Raw genomic sequence first — 23,509 nt, 5'->3', positions numbered from 1 at the left:
ATCTTATCTATTTCCCCCTTTCATTTTTATTAACTGTACACACATTTTAATCCTATATCAAATATGATTGATTTTAGAATTCATTATTCCTAAGGAAAGTAAAAACATTGAGGAGGTTATTTGGGAATACTGACAATAGAGACAATTAAAATATATTTCCAAAAACTAACTTAGATAAATGCAGTAACTAGACAGAACAATGTGATCCATAAGACAAAGCCAGTAATGTTTTTACCCCACTAGTCATTAACATATATGGTGAGAAGCAAATTCCAGTTTGAGATTACAAAAGATCAAATCAATTTCAATCTGCAACTAACTTAAAGAATGAGTTCAAAATATTTTTAGGAATTGTTTAACAATGGTTTATATTATATTCCTAAGAGTAGCATTTCCTGTGTGTTGTCCCTGAATAAAAGCTTCATTAGGTTTTATAAAGAAAGGCACAAAATACAACTGCAAGCATAAATATACAAAATTTCTAGCAAGTTGACATACATTCATGTGTTAACTCTAACAAAGAAATTTCTTAGGCCATAAGTGAAAGCTTCTTGTGGGAAATAATTAATATGGACAATTCAGAAAACTTTACAAAAATACTTCTTTTTATTAAAAGCAGCAATTTCAAGCAGAACAATACACAGAATGTAAACATCACTAAGTCCAGCTCCAGCCTGCCGAACCTTCAAGAGAGTCTACACTAAATGCATCTACTGTACTAGCATGTTAACAGACTATATTATAATTTGAAAATATATTTTCTTCTATGAATTAAGAAAAAGTACTTTATCGTAATCTGTCCCAGCGCCAGATACTGGCATCATCACACACAGCTATAAGGATACTGCTGTCCCTGCTAAAACTGGTCTGTCGGATGGCAGCAACACATTTAGGGTGAGTAAGAGTTGTACACCTAGAAAGAAAAGAAAATTATTCAGCTGAAATGTTAAATCTTCCTACTACATTATGCAGCACTGTTTCAGTAATCCCTTATTTATGTGACCTAGGAGGAATTGAAAGCAACAGGATTATGGCCTTCATGGTGTATTTTGTATTCCAGATGAGGACTTGGGACAGCAGTTTCCTGTTCACCCACAGTTGTTTCTCATCCACCCAATTTTTAGTGAAGCAAAGATTGAAAGCCTATTGAATCACATTATTTAGGACTTCATAATCAGTGTTATTTCACAGGGTTAGGAATGAAAAATCAGAATCATGTGATTAAAGACTGCCACACTTCCAGGAATTTTATACATTAATGTATTCATTTATACATATTTACATGAATTATATATATATATATGTATATATATATATATATATATATATAAAGATATGTATAATATATCAAATAGGGCATATAAAAATAAAATGCAGTGTATATCCATTTTATATACAACGTTTTTTGGCAGTGGCTTTGTTTGGGGCCTTTTTTTGTGTTCAGGCTTTTTTTGCATTTGTATGTTTACACACATACATACATACCTATATGTATCTAAGAGACATGCTGTGAAATTGCCTGGCAGCACAGGTGAGGAAGTGGAAAGCCACAGTGTTTTCTCCACACTGTGCTCATAGCTCACCTTTACACTCTCCATTTTTACTCCAGTCCTGTCACCTATCTCGCCTTTGTCATGTGCTACACCCACCTTGCACATCTTCTCCTAATGGCTTTGCAAAATTTCCACCCAATTAGCGTAAACTCTGTGAGAAATAAATTGCCTTTTACTGTATCTATGCATGGTAGGCAGCACAATCCAACTGGGACCTCGTGGCATTAATAAAATATAATTTATAAATCAGTGAGATAAAATAAACATTAACCTTCAGGGGCTCACAATGTTTATTTCCCTACTAATTATAATGGAAAGTAAGTAGTACAGTAAAGAACTTCTCTATAATAAGGAAAGAAAAAAAGAAAAGGACCCCAACTCTCTGTCTTAGCAAAAACAAAGTAAAGTACTCACTTGGCTTTATGTGGATCCTCTATTTCTAAATCCCAAACATAAAGTTTGCCAACCTGATTGCCCAGAGCAAGCATCTTAAAAAGAAAGCAGAGGATAAAGAGGTTTTAAAATACTCCCTCAAAGAATAAAGTCCGAAGTTTATAAAGGCTATAGAGCTGATAAATTGTGCGTGAACATTTTAACATGAATGACTTAATAAGTTTGTTGGAGGAGTCAGAAAGGCTGTAGAACAATCTCTGCAGACAGGGGATGAAGACATCGGGAAACTTATTTCTGGTGGAAAATTAGTATTTCTTTTATGGAATTTTTCCCCACAGGCAGAACCCAGAATGAAAAATCTGGAGCTCTTTACTTGTAGCAGAGTACAGCTGTAGTAGGAATTTTGCTTTTTAAGTATAAGCTGCTTACCCACACATCCTGACAGGTGACAAAATTCTCAGCACACTCCCCAAAATCATTTGACACAAGATAGTAATTTAATCTGCAGGTTCATATGACGTCCCTTACAGCAAACCATTCTGTTTCTCAAATATCACATGAACCAAGACCCTTCCTATACCCATAAACATGTAACCAATGAAAAGCTACACACCTTCAAATACAGCAAAGTCAGACACATACCTTTTGCCAGAAATCCATTGAAAATCTCATGTACCATATGTCACACTGGCTATAATCAAATCTCCCAAGAATGGTCACATTTGACTCACTGGGCTTGATTTTATCTATATCATCTTCCATCTTGCCAGGCTTCCAGCAAACAATTGCATTTTCACAAGACTGGAGCGAAATAATGAAAAGAAAAATCACCTGTAATTTATACTGCAGAATCAGTCCAACTAGAAGCAAACATTTCATCTCACATCTTCCCCAATGACACTATGAAAAGCAGAACTGAAAATCTCACCTCTGCCCTTAGATCACAGCCATATCACCAATAACAGTCACTGTCCATGCTGGCAACCCGATGCCCTCCCAGCTTTGCCAGGTAATGGGACTGCAGGGGCCCTCCCTCACCCGCGTCAGATGAAGTCACCCAGATGGCTCAAACACAATTTCATAAGCAGCCTAAATATACATTGGTTTGAGGATTGTTTACCCAATCCCTTTGACTAACAGGTTGGTGCACTCACCAATTGCTGGCATCAAGGCAGTTGGACTGCCTGCTTTAATATCTGCAAGCCAATGCTACGAATGGACACAACACATAAATCAAAGTTACTCCATTATGGCTACTCCTCATCTCACTCTTTAGCAGGATCCCTAAATAGTATCTAGAGTTTCCTTTGTCATATGGTCTGTGCAGATCCTGGTTAGCCAGAAACCCTTTACTTGTAAGGGAGTACACCTGTAGTAAGAATTTTGCTTTTTAAGTATAAGCTGCTTACCCACAGATCCTAACAGGTGACAAAATTCCCAGCACATTCCACAAAATCATTTGACACAAGATAGTAATTTAACCTAAGACCCATATGCTAATAAAATTGTTTAGGATCCTCAGGACCAACAAATAAATGTAACATAGCTGAAAAATGCAGCATTACCTTGGAAAGAATTAGGTCTCCCAGCCACCGTACACAGTCAACATAGTTTCTATGTATGTCTCTTGTAGAAAAGTCAGGAAAGTGAATTTTCTGGGAAACAAAAGGCCTATGGAGAAAATTGCCAAGTGAGGTTCAGAAAAATAAACGCAGAAGCACAAGTGTAATTTTTAATAACCAGTTTTAATATATTTTAATGTTAAAAGAACAAGCCCAGCTTTTTAACAGTTTTATAACAAAGTAGATTTTGTATGCAGCTTGTTTTTCTTTTTAATAGTAATAGGAACAGTCCTTGCTTTCATCCTCATTCCTAATGAAATAACTAAGTTTCTCATGTAAAAGACTGTGCTGAGTAAAACTACTCCTTCAGATGCTGAATACAATGCCTGTCACCAAATACTTCAAGAACTAATTAAAGCTCAGTCCTCCTGATGCTGCTGCTGCAACATCCAAATTGTTAAACAGAAATGCACACTTAAAAAAAAAATCATCATTTTAAAAAAAGCACGCTAAAAAGCATCATTTAATATTTGGTAACATTACCAAAAAAAGCCAGAGTATTTTCACAGCTAGTCTCATTGCTGAACATGTTCACTGTGTTTTAGACTCTTCAATTCTCTCAATGGTTTAACTGCAAGTTAAGATCCAAAAGTTGAAGAACTTCATAAAGGAGGATTTATCTATCATGTATCTAATTGTTATGTTTACTTGATCATTTATTCATAGCTGAGGTCAAACCAGAGAATGATGAAAATTAAAGTTATGACTATGTAAATGGTTTTTTCCCCACCCCAAAGTAAAATAATACACAATAATTAGCTACTCAATATAAGATAATTTGACACATTTAATTACACAGATTTGATTCCCTTCTAGAAATTTTGAGATGAGATGATATGAAGAAAAGATACTGACATCTTCAAATGCATGAAATACAAGCTTTAAGATAATAATTTTAGACATTTTCTAGTCCAGCAAATAAGAAATAATTGAGATATTTAAAAATAAAAAATTTTGGGACTTTGAATCAGAATTCAATAAAATTCCAGTGAAGCAAACAACAATAAGACACACAATCTAGTGAGATTCAGCATCCACATCACTACCCAAAAACTCCCAATATGGAAAGGAACCTGGACTGTTGATAGGAGTATTCATGTCTGGTAAAGACAGACAAGGAGATGAAGACTACATACCTGTTGGTTTTGTTTGGGTTGTACTCATAAGACTCTTTGATAGCATTAATCATTCGCTTTGAATTAATTCTCCAGAGTTTTAGAGAGTGATCCATCCCACAGGACATAATTTTTTCACCAAGAAGATCGTAATCCTATGTATATAAAATAATTTTGAACATTCTCACCCTATGCTGCATTATATCAACTCAGATTTTATTCCATCATTTCCATCAAAACAGCATTTTATGCATAGAGCATGCAATAAAACTGAATATTTCAAATAGAAAAACACTAAGAATGTAATCAGCTCACTGCAAAGCAGCACAGCATCTTAATAATTATATTTAGTCTCTCTCAAGAAAGAGAGACATATTCAACAGCACTGACAGACAGTGAATCTACAGCTAGTTCTCCTCTTTCACTAAGTTCCCTAGGAGCAACTCTGGCAGAATTCCAGGGCTACAACACGGGTGAATAATACAGTGTCAGGTTTCCTCCAGATGCACCCCTCACCTTTCACAACAGGTCAAATAACAGGAATGGAAAGAGTTCTTAAGAACAGCATATTAAAAGTTAACTATTCTAGTTGATGTTTGCTGGGTACCAGTGTCTGTTCACAGCCACTGAAAAACAATATAACTCAAACAACTTCTTTCCTTCACCACCATGTCTCTCCAGGATTATTTGCTTATGCTGCTTTGACTTGATGAGAACTCAAGATCTTCAAAAGTGGGACCATCATGAAATGTTTTTACTCTTTCTTGCCCCACTGAGCCCTGTTTTGCTCACTTCTAGGCTGCACCGTGAGTAAACCAGCTACTGAAACACACAGATCCTGTCTGCAAGAGGTGGCCACATCAATCAAACCAGCTGACATTTAAAGCTGTCTATCCTCTTAAAACAGTATTTATGCACTTCCAGGTGGTTATTTTAAAGTAGCTATAGTATCTAAACAGTGCACAGAAGGATAGAAAGTTGCTTACTACCCGTTGTAAATCTAAACCACTGCCCCACGGTCTTCCACTTACTGCACTTAACACCTCATCCCTGTGCCCTTCCACTCCTCCAAATATTGCAACCAGCGTGTCTGTCTGGATGTTCCACAGTCTCAATGCATGATCTATAAAGAACAAATAGAATTACATGCTGCTTTTTATATGTACATTTGAATAATATATTTCAGTTTAATCACTTTGAGTAACAGGTGTTTAGGTCAACATCAAAAATGCATTAAATTCTTCTTTTTTTGGTTAGAAACAAAAGAACTGCGTTAACTAAAGTTGCTATTATAACTAACTTAACTGTTAAAAGTAATTCTGTAATTGAAAAAGCGTGCCCACCCCCTTCCCTAGGGAAAGTTTCTAGCAAAAACACACTTGGATCTTTAGATCATCCAAAAAGCAAAGGAAAGTCTGATCTGACAAATATGCTTTAAGTCAGTCATAAGAACAATTTTATGTATCAAAAAATGCTAGAATTCCTTTCTGCCATTCTAACATCAACATTCAGAAAAGTTGTGATTTTCAATTCTTTAACTTTTAGAACATTATTCTTGGTGAATCACAGTCAGTAAGGGAGAGAAAAACTGTTTACATAAATAATATGTATTCTAAAGTCAATTAGACTAATCCACTTACTTGAAGAAAGTTTTAAAAATTTCTAATGAAGAACCTCTAGTGTATCTCCCATTTGGAAACAGGAACTCTAGAGTATTTCCCTGTTGGATTCCACAAGTACTTTGCATTGAATTACAGCAACACCCAAAATCCTAGAAGGGAAACAGGTGGCCACGCAGTCCCAAATATTTTCCTCCCTTTTTAATAATCTCTCAGCCAAACAGTTCTAACAGCCCAAATATTCTCCTTCCTTGTGCCTTCTCAGCCATAGCACCGGAGAAACTTGTAGTACTATGGCTGATGTCAAAACCTTATTACAAAGAGAACCTAAAAAATATACAGAAACTGGATGTTTACAGACCCACAGCACCAAATTGACCATTACAATCATCAGAGAGCTTCCCAACTCCTGTTCTCATGTAGCTTCATCAGTAAGTTCAAATATACTAAAGTAAAAAGTCCCCTTAAGTGAATGTTTCTGACTCAAAAATTCCTGAAGGCTACCTCCTTGTGGCAGATCATTCCCTTACTTAACAGAACAGTCAAGATCAGGAAGTTGTGACTGTTAGAATTTTCTGGACAAGCCCATAAGACACTACACCAAAAGCCTCCTTTACTAAAATGCTTTTTACACAGAGTCCAATTAAAGTTCCCAAGCAACAGACAACCCAGGTTTTTCTTGTGAACAGGATGGTGAATGCTGTCTGCAATGTTAAGAGGTCCCCACTAGATGGCAACGTGATTCAACAACTGAAAAAACTTCAACTGCCCGAAAGCAAAGAGCAAACCCAAGGCTCAGGATTCTTCTTTCCTAAAAAGCAGCACTATTCACAATCCCTTTGCACCATAGCTGGAGTTATGGTTGTAGGCCATGGATTTAGTAAGTATAAAATATATAGCCATGTAAAAGCATGATTTGCTCTCAACTTTCAAAGTGAACTTGTTCAGTACCATTCGTAAAAAAAAAATTCACGAAGGTTTTTGGCCACATTCAAGACCAAACTCCAATCCAAAGTATCCTCATTTATACAAAAAACAACAGAGGTTTTTCCTCACCTTTGCTTACAGATAAAAGAAGATTTGGATCTCTTGGATGGAATTTCAGTTCATTGATTGCATTTCCATGGCCCACGTAGTGCTGGGATAGAATTCAGAGACCAAGTTACCATTTCTCCTCATGCTTACATGTACTTAGAAGAAAAAAGTGTCATACCTTACTAAAACACAAGCTGTATCTTAAAGTTGTGAACACTCACCTTTATGCACTGCATTGTAATGGGATTAATTATCCTAATAATACCCCTGGATCCTGCCACAGCCAGAAGAGGATGGCTTGTATTGCTATCATATGTCCATGCACAGGTATAGAAATTTTCATCTGCCTACAATGCATCAAGTTAAGGATCACAGAACAAACAGGAGATTTTTTTTTTCTTTTTTTAACATTTTATTTTAAACTAACCTGTAGCTATTTTATTTAAGTGCCCAGGAGTCTCTGCTGAATCCAATAAGAAAAAAACACATTCAGTTATACACCTGCAAATACCAGCGACATCACCTTTTCTACAGATGTTGATTTCCTCACTTCTGTTCCATAACATAAAAGGAACACCTTCTCTTTCATGGCATCACCTCTGATTAGGAATAATCAATCATGACCAAGTTCACAAGTTAATGACTTGTGTATTGCAAATGATCAACACAAATTATTAATGCTACAGAGCATGAAACACAATCCTTATGCTTTAAACCCAGTTCCAATTCACAGGGAAACACTTTAAAGCAGGGAAACATTATACAAATATTAGTGTTGGGAAGATTAAACTGATGGAGAATCAGTTTTCAAATATTTTAATACAGTCTGGTCCCCGAGTCTGCGTTTTTAACATTTTTTCAATAGGAGGGATTCTAGGATGTGGGAAAGAGGCAAGACTTGGACCTAACATAAAGAATGCACCACATGAGCAAAGTATTAAATCACAGACAAAACATTTTCATGTTTTTTCCTCCAAAGCCTCTTGATTTTTCATAAAGAAGAAGCAAACACGTGGGTATTTAACTTAAAAGGATACATCAGCATCCACATAAGACTGCAACAGACGGATTTCTCCTTGGGAATGACATTCATATAAAGTAACCTGGAGAAAAAAAAACCCAAAAATAAGTAAGTGGGAGAGACTGCTGCTTAGTTGTAACATTTCAAAAGGAAATCACATGCACCCATCTATTGACTGCCTGATGGGGAGAGGTAGAGCGCCTCTATGGTTTAGATTTCATCCATCATCCATTTGTTTACCAGGTGGAAATGGTTTGATAAAAGATTGCCCACAGCAGTTTCATTAAAGCACCATTCCAGGACTTGTCAGCTGTCCTTCCCAGATATTGAAGTCTATTATTTGAATTGCCTTAATAAGATAAACCCTTGCTGGAATTAATTACTGCAGTTATCTCTAATGTGACTTGGTCTTGTAATGAGTCATTGATACCTTGCTTAAACTTAGTGTTTCTGGTGACTTGCCAGGCAGAACAGACCTAGAAATGAAACACTTATTTATTCACAGCACTTGCATAAAACGCACTTCTCAGGGGTTATTTTCAAGACCGAAATGACATCAAACGTGGTTCAGAGGAAGTCTATAAATTCCCTCCACACAGGCCATGAATTTAGCTACTGAGCTGGCTGGCATCAGCCAGCCACTATTGCAGACAGTTCTCATCCTGTATATATGAGTACATTACTTTTAGATGACAATATTTATGAAAAGTAATTTTATTGAGAAGATACATTTAAGCACCTCTCTTCCTTATCCCATATGCATACTACTGTAAGACTTTTCTCTTTATTCCATAGCTTAATTACCAAATAGCTAGCAAGACTTCCTGGAACAATCCAAAGGATGCAGCTCTCCCAGATAACAGATGCTACAGATCTTAGAAATACATCTGTTTATATAAAGTATTGCATGTCCATACCAAACACAGGTAAAGGGATTGCTTGAAAACAGGAATGCATGCAGAACCACACAGAAGGCGGTATGATGAAAAACAGATTACTCACTCTGTTGCTGCCTACAGTGGCAAAAACAAGAGGATCACCTTCTTTACTGTGCCAGTTAAACTGGACTCCAAACAGAGGCTGGCCATGGTCCTCCTATACATGTAAAGTAAGTTTAGAGATAAAAAACCCAACAAAACCCACAAGCATATCATTGCTGTGAAATTCAACAGTTTCATTGACAATTTTCCCTCCTCAAACTAATGGGTTCACAGGCAGTATAATTTTAGACAGTGAACAGTTAACAATCATAGTTTTGTAACACCACATTTTAACTTGCCGTCTTAAAGGGAGGTTAAAGGAATATTCTGACAAACACACCCCTCCCTTTTCTTTCTCCACCAACCTTTTAAAAAGTAAATGGGAAGAACTGTTGTCTCAGTCATGCCTAGAAGCTGGCAGAACTCCCAAGCTGTATTTGCAGCTCCAGTATTTTGGTTTACAATTTTCAGTAAGGCAACCTCTGCATCTAAGGTCATTTTCTATCATAATTACTTATACCACAAGGATTTGCAACTTCACAGGGAAGAATTACCAGGAGAGAGAAGAATTATATTGGTATAAGGATGGAAAAGAGCCACATTTAACTATTACATTACAGTTAGGTCTTGTAACTTTGTCACAGACACAAGGAACTCTCTCCAGTGTGTCACAATACTGCTACAAAGTTCATGTCTACAAAATGTTTTCAGATCCCCTTTACAAACAGTTACCAGAGAAATGCCAAGTATTATTTTACACAACTTACATCAGTTTGAGAGGAAAAAAAAAAAGAGGTATGTTTATGAATTGTGATGAATATGGTGGTGCTTGTTAATAATTGATAACAGTATTTTGGCCTGTCCTGACAGGATGTTTTCAGCAAGAATAATGTTCATTAAAGTGCCTCCCCACAGGGGACTGTCTGGGACAGTGCAGGCAGGAAGGAAGTGTCTCATGATGGCTGTTCAGCAGCCTTCAAATGGCAGCACTTCAGAGACAACACAAGAAGTACCAGCCCTGGCAGCTCCAGCCTATCCAAAACCAAAGAATAAATCGAGGAGGGGGTGTGAGTAGGGAGTCTAACACTCCTTAGAAAAAGAAAAGTAAAGGAAGTCTGGAAAAATTTTAAATAGCATTATTTACTGAGAAAGGCAGTATCTGTTATTAATAGAAAGAGAAAGCAGAAAATCTTTCAGAGATTAAGGCCCTCCTGCAATTCTTAAGAGAGATAACAACTTTCAAAGCTCAATACAGATTAAAAAGAATTGTTCACAGCTTAACTCAAAGTATTATCCATCATAACACAAAAGCAGAAACTAACGGCTTCATGAGATGAGGGATATAGGATATTAAGAAAGGGAAAAGTAGCAGGGCTCTTAGTAACCCCAGGACAGAAGGAAAAAGCAGGTATTCAGTATCTGTTAAGTATTACAGTTGAACTAGAAATTAAGAATGAGGAAAACCATAAGCCATAATATTGAATACATGTGGCCATGATTTTTTGTGTGCAATACATTTATTAATTTTACTTTTTAGCAATATATTTATTAATTTTACTTGGTAGCCTTAAATTCTGAGTGTATTTAAGTCTTGTTCACGAGAATGGCTGAGAGATCAAATTGAAAATGCTTAATAAAGTTTTTCCACTAATAATAACTTGGTTTCAAATTTCTGCTTGAAGGAGTTCCTGCTGCTGAATAGTGAGTGCTTCTGACATATCACATGAAGATAATACAGGTAAAATGCATGGGCTCCCACTGCTTTATTGCAGAGATATATTAGCAGGTTTTGCATTTGTTTTTCTGGAACAACCTTGTTCTCTGTTATATGCCCTGTTTCTGATAAATTTAACAAAACATGGAAAGTGAAAAGCAGTATGTTTTTCACCCTCAAGATAGGATATTTTTCCAGCATACATTGCAAAATGTTTCTGATTTTCTAGGTAGGACCAAGACTAAGGTGATAAGTAGAGATATATAACAGAGTGCTACAGTTTCCATATTTTTATACTTGAGTACATACCTAAAGTATTTTGCAAGCTTTTTCAAAGAAAACCTATTTCCCTGGAAAAAAATTACTCTGCAAGACAAAGGTCTTTATTCTACTTACTTCACCCACACTACATTTCTCACACCAAGTGCTACAATCTCCAGGAGCCTGACTGTACATATTGCAGTTTTGCTGATGTTTGATGGATGAAGCAGCCAGGCAGAGGCTCCTGCAGGAAGATACCAGGGTATCTGCAGAAGCTCTGCTCCTATTTAAACTCCCAACATCCCCAGTGGTCAGAGACAGCACACAGCTACTTTGAAAATACTTGTCTGCTCTAATTTTTGTCCCAAGTGCTAAACAATGAAGGAGATTTTCCACAACATTGTATTCTAGGTGCCGTACACGATGGTTATGCTCAGATGCCAAGTATGTGACACAAATCTGACATTGGTTTGTACAGACAGAAGTGACCCAGATATCCGTCCAAAAGTAAAATTGTGACATGCCATCTTGTCCCTGCTATGAATACAGGGCACGAAACCCAAAGTACCCAGGTTCTTCATGCACTAGAGACAGAAGGCAGAAAACAAAACAGACCTATTGCTACAAAAGCAAATAAATAAACAACCAATAATGAGCCTTACTCACTCAACACCAACTTGGGTTCAATCAAAGAGTAAGATCAGACCTGGTTTTAGACAGAAAGCAGTGAAGTCATTACGATGGCAAAAATAATCACCTGCATGAATGCCTTTTAATCTGTGTCACCCACACTGCCAGTGGGGAACCAACAACCCACACGTGCATTTCCAGTTCCCAGAAGTGAAAGTAAGCCATTGTGGGCAGTGGGTGTAGTGACATTTAGTTTCCATTACACACCAACAACAAGCTAGAATTCTGCATGGCATTGCATACTGGTTCCCAGGTAGGGGACAGCAAGGAGAAGCTGAGACAACACCAGGCTGCTTAGAACTTAAGCACACACCTAAGCAGAAGTAAAGGGTAGGGAAAATAATTGCATTGCTTTAAAGGGAGCACAACAAAGCAAAATATACACAGTTTTCTGCCAAAAGATCTATCAGCAAGATATAGATGGATATATGAGGATGTGCAACTGTGCTAGCTGTTAGCTGTATATGCTCATTTATAAACCCTATTTCCATTCAGTCCACAGAAAGCAAATTTTCTCAGTACATTTTACAAGTAACTTACTACTTCATAAAGAAAAAAAGGCAGTTTTTTATTTCCTGACATTTTCCAAGATTTTCCATTTTTTCTCCATTATTTTTGTTTTCCTGATGCTTAAATTTCACCCAAAAGAACTCCCAAAGTAGTGTTTAAAACACATATTTAGCAAGCACTGAGTTTTTCAGGCTGAGTCATAACCATTTAACACTCAAAGCAGACAGTAATGGCCATATTTGTTTCCCAAAGGAAAAAAACTAAAAAACAAAATAAGACAGGAAAACCAAAAGTACAAAAGTGGAAGAACATGTAATTTATACACCCCTAAAGAATATTAATTTCTATGATCTTTAAATCATGTTGACCCTTCATTAACTTCAATACCTGCATCTTACAGCATAGTTCAAAATCATATAAACTAGGGGATATATGACACGGTACTCAAAGAGTCAGAAGTGTCTTTCTAAACCCACATACAACATTCAATATTAGTTTTCTCCAGAGTCTTTGCAAAGTTAGTATGGAAGAACAGGAAAAGGAAGAGAGGCTTCCTCAGTCATGAAGTAAAAAACCAAATTTGGCTGCTACCTATGTCTTTGTCTAACATGCACATCTCTTATCATTACCATTAATTTCAGACCAAAGAGAAACAGGGGAAAAAAGCTAATAATAATACCCCACTTAATTGAAATGCTGCATTTATTCCCTCACAGCTTGATTCCACTTGCACAGGAATCTGTTCCCAGCCCTCATCCAAACCCAAGGAAGTCAGGGATTGCTTAGTTTCATAGCTTGGTCTTTTGGATCACCCTGCAGTGGGGTCTGGATTGACACTGGGGTGAGGGAATGTTTTGTTTTCCCAGAAGACACTTGGAAAGTAGCAACCCTTTTTGTCTGCAGACAGAAAACAAGCATGAGTAACAAAGCTCAGAACTTGTTCAAAGTTTGGGTGTCCAAAGATTGGTGTCTGCGTTTGAAGTATGACTTGAAGCTGTAAATAGCACCATCCGCGGGGGCGATTCACAGGAACTGCTGCCTACCTTGGTGAAATGAAACAACTTCCCTTCCTCCTACACCCTCAAAGGCATGGAGGCAATTTTTATACTTCAAGAACACAATAAGATCAATTTGTTTCCCAGATACCTTTGTCATTGTAACTTCATATCGCAATTTCACCAGTGGCAAAGCTCATTTAGAAGGTTCCCATGCTCCAAACCTTTTATCCCCTCCCACTCAAGTACCCCAGTGTCTCACTACAGCAGCCTGAAGACAAAGCTCAGAAACACAGCCACATCAGCACAGCTCCACAGTTAGGCATAGGGGGAATGAAAAAATACTCTTAGAGCAATTCTGCAGAAAATATTCACTGCTGAGCTACACAGATCCTCACAGAGTTTGCCATAACTCCCATCTTGCCATGTAAATAAACATGAAGCAAGGAATGAGAAAAAGAAGAACATCCTGACAGAGTAAAATAGTCATGAATGAGAAAACTCATTCAGTCCACCACAATCTGTCACCAGTGCAGAAGAAAACAGGACTATGCTAAAACAGCAGAACAGGGAGTAAAGACCATGAATCCACCTCTCTTAAAAGCACCAGGTGTTACATGGGAAGACACATACTGCCTGAATCAGGTGCTAACACATGATCCCAACACTCACAATAAATTAACCAAATTGCACTACACAGTAGTTAAGATATTGCCAGGGGATAGAAAATACCTGATCTGGTTAAGTGTGAGGAAAAAGCTACTCTAAGACTGTTGGGTGGGTTTGTTCTGGGTTTTTTTTCAACACGTAGAGAAATCTGAGCAGGTTCTGTGCTTTGCATGGAGTTGTCACAGGTTTTGTTTTAGTTCAATTTGTTTATCCAACTTCTTATATTTCAGTAGCATCTACAGCTTCAATGAAATACATAATCATAGCATCGCACAAAACTTTGCAAACTCTACAAAAACAATGTTAACTGCAGCACTATCTACTATTTCCTATTTCTCAGTACATTTTTTCTTCAAAACTTTGGCTATTCCAAGCAAGAAAAGTAACTGCTTCAAATCAGCAGGAAACATAATTGCTTAAAGATATTTTAAAGTATCTAGCTTGATGCTGTCTCACAGCCAACATTAACATTGCTGCCACTAAGTGATGCCCAGCATTCCCTGAAGCTCATGCATACCCACCTTGAGGCTATTTACACATTTGAAGGAATATTTGCACTTCTTCGACTTCCATTTTCCTTTCCCCCAGCTTTTTCTTCCTGGTGCATTAGGAGTGTTTGTTGGCGTATCAGGGCGCTCGGTGTTAGTACCGCTTTCAATGCTAACAGCATCATCCTGAAAACATTCAGAATCATACAGAATGTCACAGAGAGATCATAATTGCTGTATACATTCAACTGATCTTGCAGCACTTGGCCTTTTCACTTTTTCTTGTCACTCATAAGAACAAATCTCCCAGGACTTGGTGTTATTTAGATTCATGTATTTTAATCTAATGCCAGCATAATAGCATTCTTCTCTAGAAACAGAACATGAATCACATGAGGACTAATCCAAGAGGGAGAGATATGAACTGTGATCTAGTGATGTTTCTTCAGAATACTGGTAGCTGCTCTCAAGAAAATGTCTAGAGATAAAGCAGCTGCTTCCCCTAGGAAACATCTTTGATCCAGATGAAATGAGTACTTCTGAAGTACTGAAGAAGAGTTGCTTGTGTAAAAACATGAGGCCTGACCTTACCAAGAACCAAGCCATTCTGAGGCTTCTGTACTCACAGCACAGTTCTGCAGCAGGTCAGCATCAACACCAGAAGAAAGTCCCTCCTCTCCCTCCTACACTTTTCCACAGACATTTACTTGTTTCCACTAACAGCTAAATTCTGATCAGCTAACTAATCCAACTGGCCCTCTAACCATTAGCATAAGATAAGAATGGGGAAAATTGAAAAAAAAAGGGATACACAAAACACTCTGTCCAGACGCTGAGATTTTAAATCAGCTTTGGACAATCAGCAGAAACTACAAATTCCTGTGTGGTCTGACTGCAGGGCACTGGTTAAAAGGACATTTCCCTCCACCACCTGTCACAGAGCACTTCACCTTCACCTGCATTGTACCTGCCAACTCTGCCAACTTCTGTATGAGTGCATTCAGCTTGTTAAAAATCAACTTTTCCCATTTTTTCTGGCAAGATAGTCCATTCACTTTCCATCACACTAGTGGGGGGAAAACAACTCATCCTAGGCCAGGTAATTTCTAAAGCTGAACTAAGGGAGACAGAGGCAGACAACAGCCTGTCACTGTAGGGGATTCATGAAGCTGCATTAGGAACTGCACTAGGAATATGGAATGAGGTCAACTATAAACATTAATACACTGCTTCCCACTAAACATTCATTCTTTGTCCCAGTTTCATGTCTCTATTATCAGAAGCCTGAAGAGGTGTATTAGTCTTTGTTTGCCCAACAACTCTGAAAGACAGGACATTCAGAGGACAAAAAGAAGGAAAGATACCACACAAGCCCGTAAGTGTACTGCCCAAATCTGGAGTCATTCCCTTCACACTGGACCCCTAAAAGAGCCAACCCTCCACTAATCTTCATAACCAATTTTACAGTTTTAAGTTTTCCTGTTTCTTCTCCTTTACCCTAAAAAAATTTCAGAGTTTGCCAAATTCTCATCTCCCAAGCACATTTGCCAGAACTTTAATACTTGACAAGACTGAAGTTTTCTTTGGACTAGACATAGATACTGCCAACGTGAGAACACCAGGCAGCTGGTGTGGTGAACTACACCAGGTATCTGCAACTACCACATAACCAACAAACCTGCACACAGGACACCTGCAGAGCAAAATGCACCCTTTCTCCAAATCAACATCATTATGTCAACTTTTAAACAGAATCCCCCATCTTGCAGGAGTAGTGGAGTCCAATAACAACTCTTGAAAAAGGAATCCCTTCACCATTGAGGCAACCCACAGAGAATCAGAGAATTGTATAATCAGAGTGGTTTGTGTTGGAAGGGACCTGAAAGATCATCCAGTCCAACCCACTGCCATGGGCAAGGATACCTTTCACTAGACCAAGCTGTGTAGAGCCACATCCAGCCTGGCCTTAAACATCTCCAGGGATGGGGCAACCTATTCCATGCTCAGTGATAGCCTCCAACTGACAACAAATTAAGTCTGAACGTCTGTCACCAAATTACACTTGGATCCACAAATGCTGCTAAGCTACTAAAAAAAACCCAAAGAGCAGCAGTGTGGAACCTCTCAAACCTGCCTGTCACCTCACAAGCACCACTTCCAAAGGTTGTGGAGGATGTGGTCCAGATCCCTCACTTGCTGAAAAAGTGCAGGAAAAGAAACTTCCACACACTACAAAATACACACACCATAACTACACAACTTTTCTCCACACCAGCAACTACATAAAGTGACTGCTCAATACCTTAGGTTAAGTTTAGCTTTCAGATATAAAGTTATTCTACATCAATCACATTACCTTTGCTCTGAGCACTAGAATTTTACCTAACTTAGAGACTACAGACCCCATCCCTGCTGCCTTCTGCTGAGAGTAGTTTACGAGCACCGTCTCCTACTCCTCATTCACCAAAAGGCTGCACACAGAAACTTGTGCTGCATGTTACTCTACAACGTGACAGTGAAGACACACAATGCAAAACTGCAAGAAAGATGGAAAATGCTGCTGGTTTGCAGGGAAAATTAAAAAAAAAAGTCTGATGGTTTGAAGCAGAGTTCGAGACAGAGCCCGCTCGCAGTCTGGGCCTCAAATCCACGTGGAGGCAAAGAGGGAGTCTCTCCCCCAGACCCTCCCCGGTCTCTCCCACCGGGGGCCTCCCTCCGGCGGCCCCGAGGGGCGGCCACCGAGCCGAGACGGCCGGACTGAGACCCCCTTCTCCCCCTCCCCCTCCCCCGGGATACATCCGAGGGGTCCCGGCGGGCGATGTCCCCTCACGGCGGGGCCAGCGGGGGGGGGGGGGGGGGGAGGGGAGGGGGGGGGCGGCCCCTCCGCGCTCCCGCCCGCCCCCGGCGCGAGGCCCCGCGCCCGCCGCGCGCGCGCGCGCGCTCCCGCCGCACCAGCCCCCCACCCGTGCCGCCTCCCCCTCGCCCGGCCTCACGTTCTCGTCGCCGGACAGGTCCCCGGGGTTACTGTTCTCGTCGCTGCTCAGCTTCTGCTTCTTCGCCGGCATCTCTCCCGCCGGTGCCGCCGCCGCCGGGGCTTCTCCCCGCTCAGACATCTTCCCCGCCCCCCACCCACCGCCACGCAGCCGCAAAGCGCGGACGGGGAGGTCGGAACGGCTGTGCCGTAAAGCGGGCGCGCTGGCCGGGCCGGAGCCGCCAGGCCGGCGGAGCAGTGCCTTTCCCGCCTCTGGAAACGCGCCCTGTCCGCCGCCCCGGGAGCTCGGCGGGCGGCGGGGACCCCGCTCGTCCTGGGAGCTCAGCCGGGAGCGAGCCCGCGTGGTCACAGCGTGGCGGCGCCTGGCCGGCGCTGCTGCCTGTAGCCCGAGCACGCGTGTGATGGAGAAACAAACAGCCGCTTTCGCCGAGGGTGTCACCGACCCCTCTGTCCTTCTTTTCTCGTGCTCAAAGGGCTTCTTGGGCTTGGTTTTTTTTTGTGGTTTGGTTTTTTGTTTGGTTTTTTTTTTTTTTTTTGTGGTGGTTTGGTTTTTTGGGGGGGGCGGGTTTGGTTTTGGGGTTTTTTTTTTGGTTGTTTTTTTTTTTGTTTTGTTTTTTGGGGTTTTTTTTGTGTGTGGTTTTTTTTGTTGGTTTTTGTTTGTTTGTTTGTTTGTTTGTTTGGGTTTTCTTGCTCCACAAAACTCCTTCAGTCTGCAAATAGTGTTTCCGGATAAGAAAGACAAGCTCTTCTCTTCTTCCTACTTCTTTACTCTCCGGCAAGCTCCTTCTACGGCTATAAATTAAATAACTGCACTTGCAGGTTTATGTTTGTTCATTTACTTATTCGCAAACCACAGGTCCCAGAGTCACAATAGTTATGAAGAGTAAAAAAATAAAAACAAACCCAACCTTCTAACAAAGGGGAAAAGTAATCTGCCTACAGGCACAGCATCTTATCTGCTATACTTGTAGAGGCAGAAACAAGTCTTTTCTCCCTGAGGGAGACATTCCAGTGTCAATAAAGCCAGCTTTGAGGGCAGTGACAGAAGTGAGCCATGCCTTGTGTATAAAATTTAATCTCACATGAACTTCAGAGATAAAGAGGAAGAAGAGATATGCTTCAAATGGTGCATGTTCTATAGTGTTTTTAGCAATAAACAGTCTCAGTTCTGCAGAACTGTAGGCTCCAATGAAGCATTACACAACATATAGCAAAAGTTGGTAGTTTACAGCTAATAGCCCTCCATAGGTCTGTGCTGTTAAGATTGAGGTTTTGTTAGAAGTGTTTGTGGGAAAATATACAGGCTTGTTTCTAAAATACAGCAGGATTTTTTTTTGACCGATGTCTTGTAATGAAGACTAAAGCACAACTGTGCTGCAGATTTGTTGAAAGAAGGGCAGGCACAAAGTTTCAGCAGAGAGAATTTTGAACTTCTCCCTGTGGGTGCCCTTGAGCTACTGGGGAGAAGACAGCTCCCCTTTGTCCTGCAGCTGTCAGCTGACATGCTCCAGACGGCCAGCTAAGCTGCACGTTCAGCTCCACCACGTTTCAGCAGCTCACGAGGAAAGTGGAAGCCTCAGCCAGCCTGTGTTTCATGGCCAGCATGCAGAAAGGTTCCTCACCCACTCCCAGAGTCAATCAGTTCATCTCCCTCACAAACGGCTGTGGCCTGGCAGGTCTGTGTCTTCTAGATGCTGGGGAAAAGGAGATAGCTTCCATCCCAAGGTGATAGCTCTGCTTCCCTCTGGAGACACTATTAGTCTCAACCACTTGCTTTTCTTTCACTTTCTTGAAAGACATGAAAGACTGGTGTACCAGGGGAGCTCAGTTTCCAAATGTCATAGTACATTTCATCTAGCTTCTATTTAAAGAGTTAGTTGTGTGGTTAAACATAAGCTTGAAAGTTCAGGGAAATTGCTCCAATTTGTGCTCTGCTGAGATTCTCTTTGGAAAGCCTCCATGCTTTTCTCTGCCTCAGTTTCTCAACAGTGCTACATGAGAAGCATTTCTTATATCCCAGAGGGATACTATGAAAAAATATAGCTCATTATTTGTTTAATTAGTATAATACTGCTATATAAATACCATACACATATTAACTAAGAAGTAATAGGGACTTTGATATAGTATATAGAGGAAAACAGGAGAACAATATTTAAAAAAAAATCTGCAGTCAGTTTTAAGTAGTGAATTAATGGTATTTAAAAACACATGGTGGGTACTTGTGAGGCTGGATTTAATATATATGGAAAGACTCTGCCAAATATGAGTTCTCATAGGATTGCAATTATAAATGTCAAAAAAACTCTGGAATGCATCGAAGACATGGGGTCTTAATAGATAGTCTGCTTTTGAATTGTTTGGGGTTTTTTTTAATACATACCACAATATTTCTGGATCATTCTGGGACATTGAAATACTTTTTTTTATATATGGGTTGCAAGTAAATCAGTCTCACACTTTTCATTCATTCTCTACCACGCAAGCTTCTTCACAGAATCATGGGATCCTGGAGGTTGGAAGGAACCTCCAAAGCTCATCATCTCTATGCCCTGCTCAAAGTAGGGACAGTTAAAGCCAGTTCCTCAAGGCCTCCTTGAGTCCAGTTAAAAATTCCTTCAACACAAGATATTTTGCAGCCACTGTGGTCTTCTGTGTTCAGTGTTTAATTACCCTCATGGTAATAGTTTTTTTAAGTTGTAATTAGTCAGAAATTCACATGCTTCAATTTGTGTCCTTTGCATTTTCCATGTCCTTTGTGACTGTGTCTGCCCTTTGCTCCATGGAGCACCAGATCTTTATGTTCCTCAGCCTTCCTTTTGCTGCCAGTGTACCTACAGAACCTTCTCCTGATAACCTTCCCCTCTCTGTCTGGTTTCATCTCCCAGATGAGCTTTGGCTTTTCTGACACTAGCCCTACCCACTGAAGCAAATCTCTGTATTCTCCTTGGGCAGTCCATCTGTGCTTGCACTTTCCATACACTTCCTTTTTGTGTTGGAGCTCAGCTGGGAATCCTTTATACATCCATGCTGGTCTCCTGCCTGGCTTGCTTGGTTTTCTGCACATTGGAATGGACTGCTCTTTAATTTCTTAGATGAGCTTCTCCTTGCAGATCAGCCAGCTGTCCTGAGCCCCATACCAATTGGATCTTGCCAAAAAGATTCCCAAGTAGACCAAAATCTACTTTCCTGAAGTCCAGGGTTGTGATTTTACTACTTGCCTTGCTCATTTCTCTGAGGATTTTCAGCTCTACAGTCTTGTGTTTGCTGCAGCCACATCTTTGACTAGCTCACTTTTGTTTGTGACAGGTCCAGCAAGACAGCTCCCCTGTCATCTTTCTTCTTTGACATGCTTCAGGTAGTCTACATACCTTCTGCCTTCTTTTAGTGGCAGACCAGCTGCTCCAAGTGGCTGAGAACTTTTGTCTCTGAGAGTAGGCAGTAGACAATATGTAAGAAAGAATGTAAGAGATAGTGGTGTTCTAAAGAGTCTTAGAATTTGCTCAGGGTTTCTAACAGTGTGGGTAGACCTTAATTTTGCCATCTTAAAGATGAAGGGGCTGTGCTGTGCTGGAATGGAGGACATATGGAATTAGTGAGCTAGTGGACAGACATCAAGGAGTAGAGGCCTGGATAACAAGCTTCTTGTTCCCACTGACACAGGCAGCATGGAGAGTTATTTTGCCCAGGCAATACCTGTTTTTTTCCAGCCTCTCTTGTTACTCAGTGAAGCACCTGAGTCTGGCTTTTTAGAGCTTCTGCATTAACAGAGGAGCCCTGGCCTTTGTGCTGCCCTGATATTTTGCTGCCTTAGGTAGCATAGTGTTTTACCTCTGAGCAGAGATAGCCCCACAGCTAAATTACCTGATACCAGGATCTGCTTTATAAAAAGTGTTTCTTATTATTATTACTAACTGGTTTTTATGTGTCTATAGATCAGAACTACTGAATTAACTGGATACAAGTAATTTTTAAAATTGGATTAGCTCAACAGGAAAACATAGCCATGGCAACTGAGGTGGATTCTGTTCTGCTCCGTGTATTGTCAATATCCCTGTCAGTCCATCCCCAATTACAGAGGCTATTTTACTGGCATTTTTATTAAAAGTCTGAAAACATGGCTGGATTTTCAGAACACCAGTTGAATTTTTAAGTCTGACTGCTTACATAGTTTTTGCCTTATGAAAACAGCAACATTAGAAACCAACTGGAAAAGCATCCACATGAAAAACCGTAGCATCTCTTTTGTGTAATGGGAGAGCAACAGCCAGAAAAGGCTGCAGTATTTTCCCCCCCTCTCACTTTTGAAAGATTAATGGGTCAAACCTTTGGCTGACTCATACTCTGAAAGCAAGGAACAGCTCACACATTTAAATCTTGCTGCAGAAGTTCAAGATGATCTGGATAAAACTTACATACGTTATCCATCTGCTAGAGCTAACAACCTGCATAAAAATGGAAGATGTATCTGAATCAGAAGACAAGACAGCTGAGTTGATCTGACAGCTCAGTGATACTGAAGGAAGGATATCTCACCCACCCCCCTTTCCAAACCTTCTTCATGTTCCTAATTCTGGTTTTCCACCACTGCTCTTCCATGGGCTTTGCTTTTCAAAACACTCTCAATGAGCAAGTTCAGCTCACTAACCCAGAAGAAAATTGATCAAGCACAAAGTAACTTGATCCTTTGTCTTTAGTTAATGGGCAAAACCAGCCAAACACAAATTCTCTGATGACCACCAGAAAGGAAGCTGCAGCCAGGAGTCAAAGATGACAAAGAAACAAGATCTCAGTAGTGGTAAGCTGCAGCTCAGCAATGCCCTGAAATCTGCCCGTGGGCCATTTCGGTTCATGGTTTATCTTCAATGTTGAAAGGGTTTGATCCAAGGTGTAGGATTCTCTATCTGCTCTAGCAGCTCTGCTGCCATGATGACAGAGGGGCAATGTGCAGTTTTGTGTCAGTAAAGTATCATCTCAGTCTGTGCCTTCATGATCAGCAACAGCGTGGCTCAGCCAGTCCCATCTCACCCCATCCGCCTAATTTCTCCTGCTTCCACCTGCCCTTCTATTCTCTGCCAAGGAGTGATTTACATAGCTGTGTAAAGAATCACACAAGTCAAGTGAACTGGCAGAAGAAAACAAGGAGCACATCTCTATTTTTTTGTATTAGATTAGTTTCCTTGTTTGTTCACAAAGTAGTACACAAACAGCTCTGCTGTCACAGTGCAGGGAGTGGCGCAAGAACAATTGGTGGGAAGAGAGGGAGGTGGCAGGAAAAAAGCCAGAATTACTTAAGCCAGTATTGTCACCAAATAAATCCTCTTGGACCCATAGCTCATGTGAACAGAGCCTTTAGCCTAGTTTAAATTGACCTTTTTTACAGAATAGCTTGTTCTGTATGTGAAGGAGCTCCCACTGAACCAGACAGGCACATTACAGTACATGGAGCACATTTGCAAAGGGACTTTGGAGCCCAGTTTATAGAAGAAATTGGGGGACCTACAGTCCCACACACTGGCTGAGTGACAAAGTACAATAAAGACTCTGATGAAACCTCTGCCATCAACAGGAATTCAGCTCCTGGTGTGGCCTGAAACAGCAGCAGTTAAAAATGTCTTAAATGCTAAGGGCTGCTGTCCATGCAATTTGCTATCCCAGAACTAGTCCATAGAAGTGTGACTATTAAAGCATTAAATCACCATAATACCAAAGAATCTGAAAGGCCAGGATAAGAAACTAACATTCAGCTAAGCTGTATTTCACTTGCCATCTGTACAGTGAGCAGAAGTATGTGCAGCTACCTCCCTAGGATTTTCTCCCCATCTTCCCAAAAACACTGCAAGGACGATCCC

At 40.1% G+C, this 23,509-nt stretch overlaps 1 protein-coding gene across 1 annotated transcript; it reads right to left on the bottom strand.

Annotated features, from left to right (window-relative positions):
* Nucleotides 1-583: 583 nt before the first annotated feature.
* On the bottom strand, nucleotides 584-17,781 carry EED (embryonic ectoderm development). Its single transcript, XM_036386590.2, has 12 exons — nucleotides 17,659-17,781; nucleotides 14,699-14,851; nucleotides 9,361-9,453; nucleotides 8,375-8,440; nucleotides 7,559-7,684; nucleotides 7,359-7,440; nucleotides 5,715-5,806; nucleotides 4,705-4,838; nucleotides 3,512-3,617; nucleotides 2,589-2,747; nucleotides 1,968-2,041; nucleotides 584-913 (listed from the first exon to the last, which is right to left on the bottom strand). Exons 1-12 carry the CDS (start codon nucleotides 17,776-17,778, stop codon nucleotides 787-789), a joined length of 1,332 nt encoding a protein of 443 aa, XP_036242483.1. The 5' UTR covers nucleotides 17,779-17,781; the 3' UTR covers nucleotides 584-786.
* Nucleotides 17,782-23,509: the final 5,728 nt, after the last annotated feature.

This window comes from Molothrus ater, chromosome 2 (genome assembly GCF_012460135.2).
Source record: "Molothrus ater isolate BHLD 08-10-18 breed brown headed cowbird chromosome 2, BPBGC_Mater_1.1, whole genome shotgun sequence".
Taxonomy (NCBI): domain Eukaryota; kingdom Metazoa; phylum Chordata; class Aves; order Passeriformes; family Icteridae; genus Molothrus; species Molothrus ater.
Note: the sequence above shows the minus strand (reverse complement) of the source record. Positions and strands in the feature narration are given on the sequence as shown.

Bases quoted from the DNA above. Each gene is read 5' to 3' on its own strand.
- EED (XM_036386590.2), bottom strand. From the start codon at position 17,778: ATGTCTGAGCGGGGAGAAGCCCCGGCGGCGGCGGCACCGGCGGGAGAG. The intron at 2,042-2,588 runs GTATGTGTCTGA...TTTCTTTTTAAG, and splicing joins CAATGGATTTCTGGCAAAAG to ATGCTTGCTCTGGGCAATCA. The intron at 914-1,967 runs GTGAGTACTTTA...TTTTCTTTCTAG, and splicing joins GAGGATCCACATAAAGCCAA to GTGTACAACTCTTACTCACC.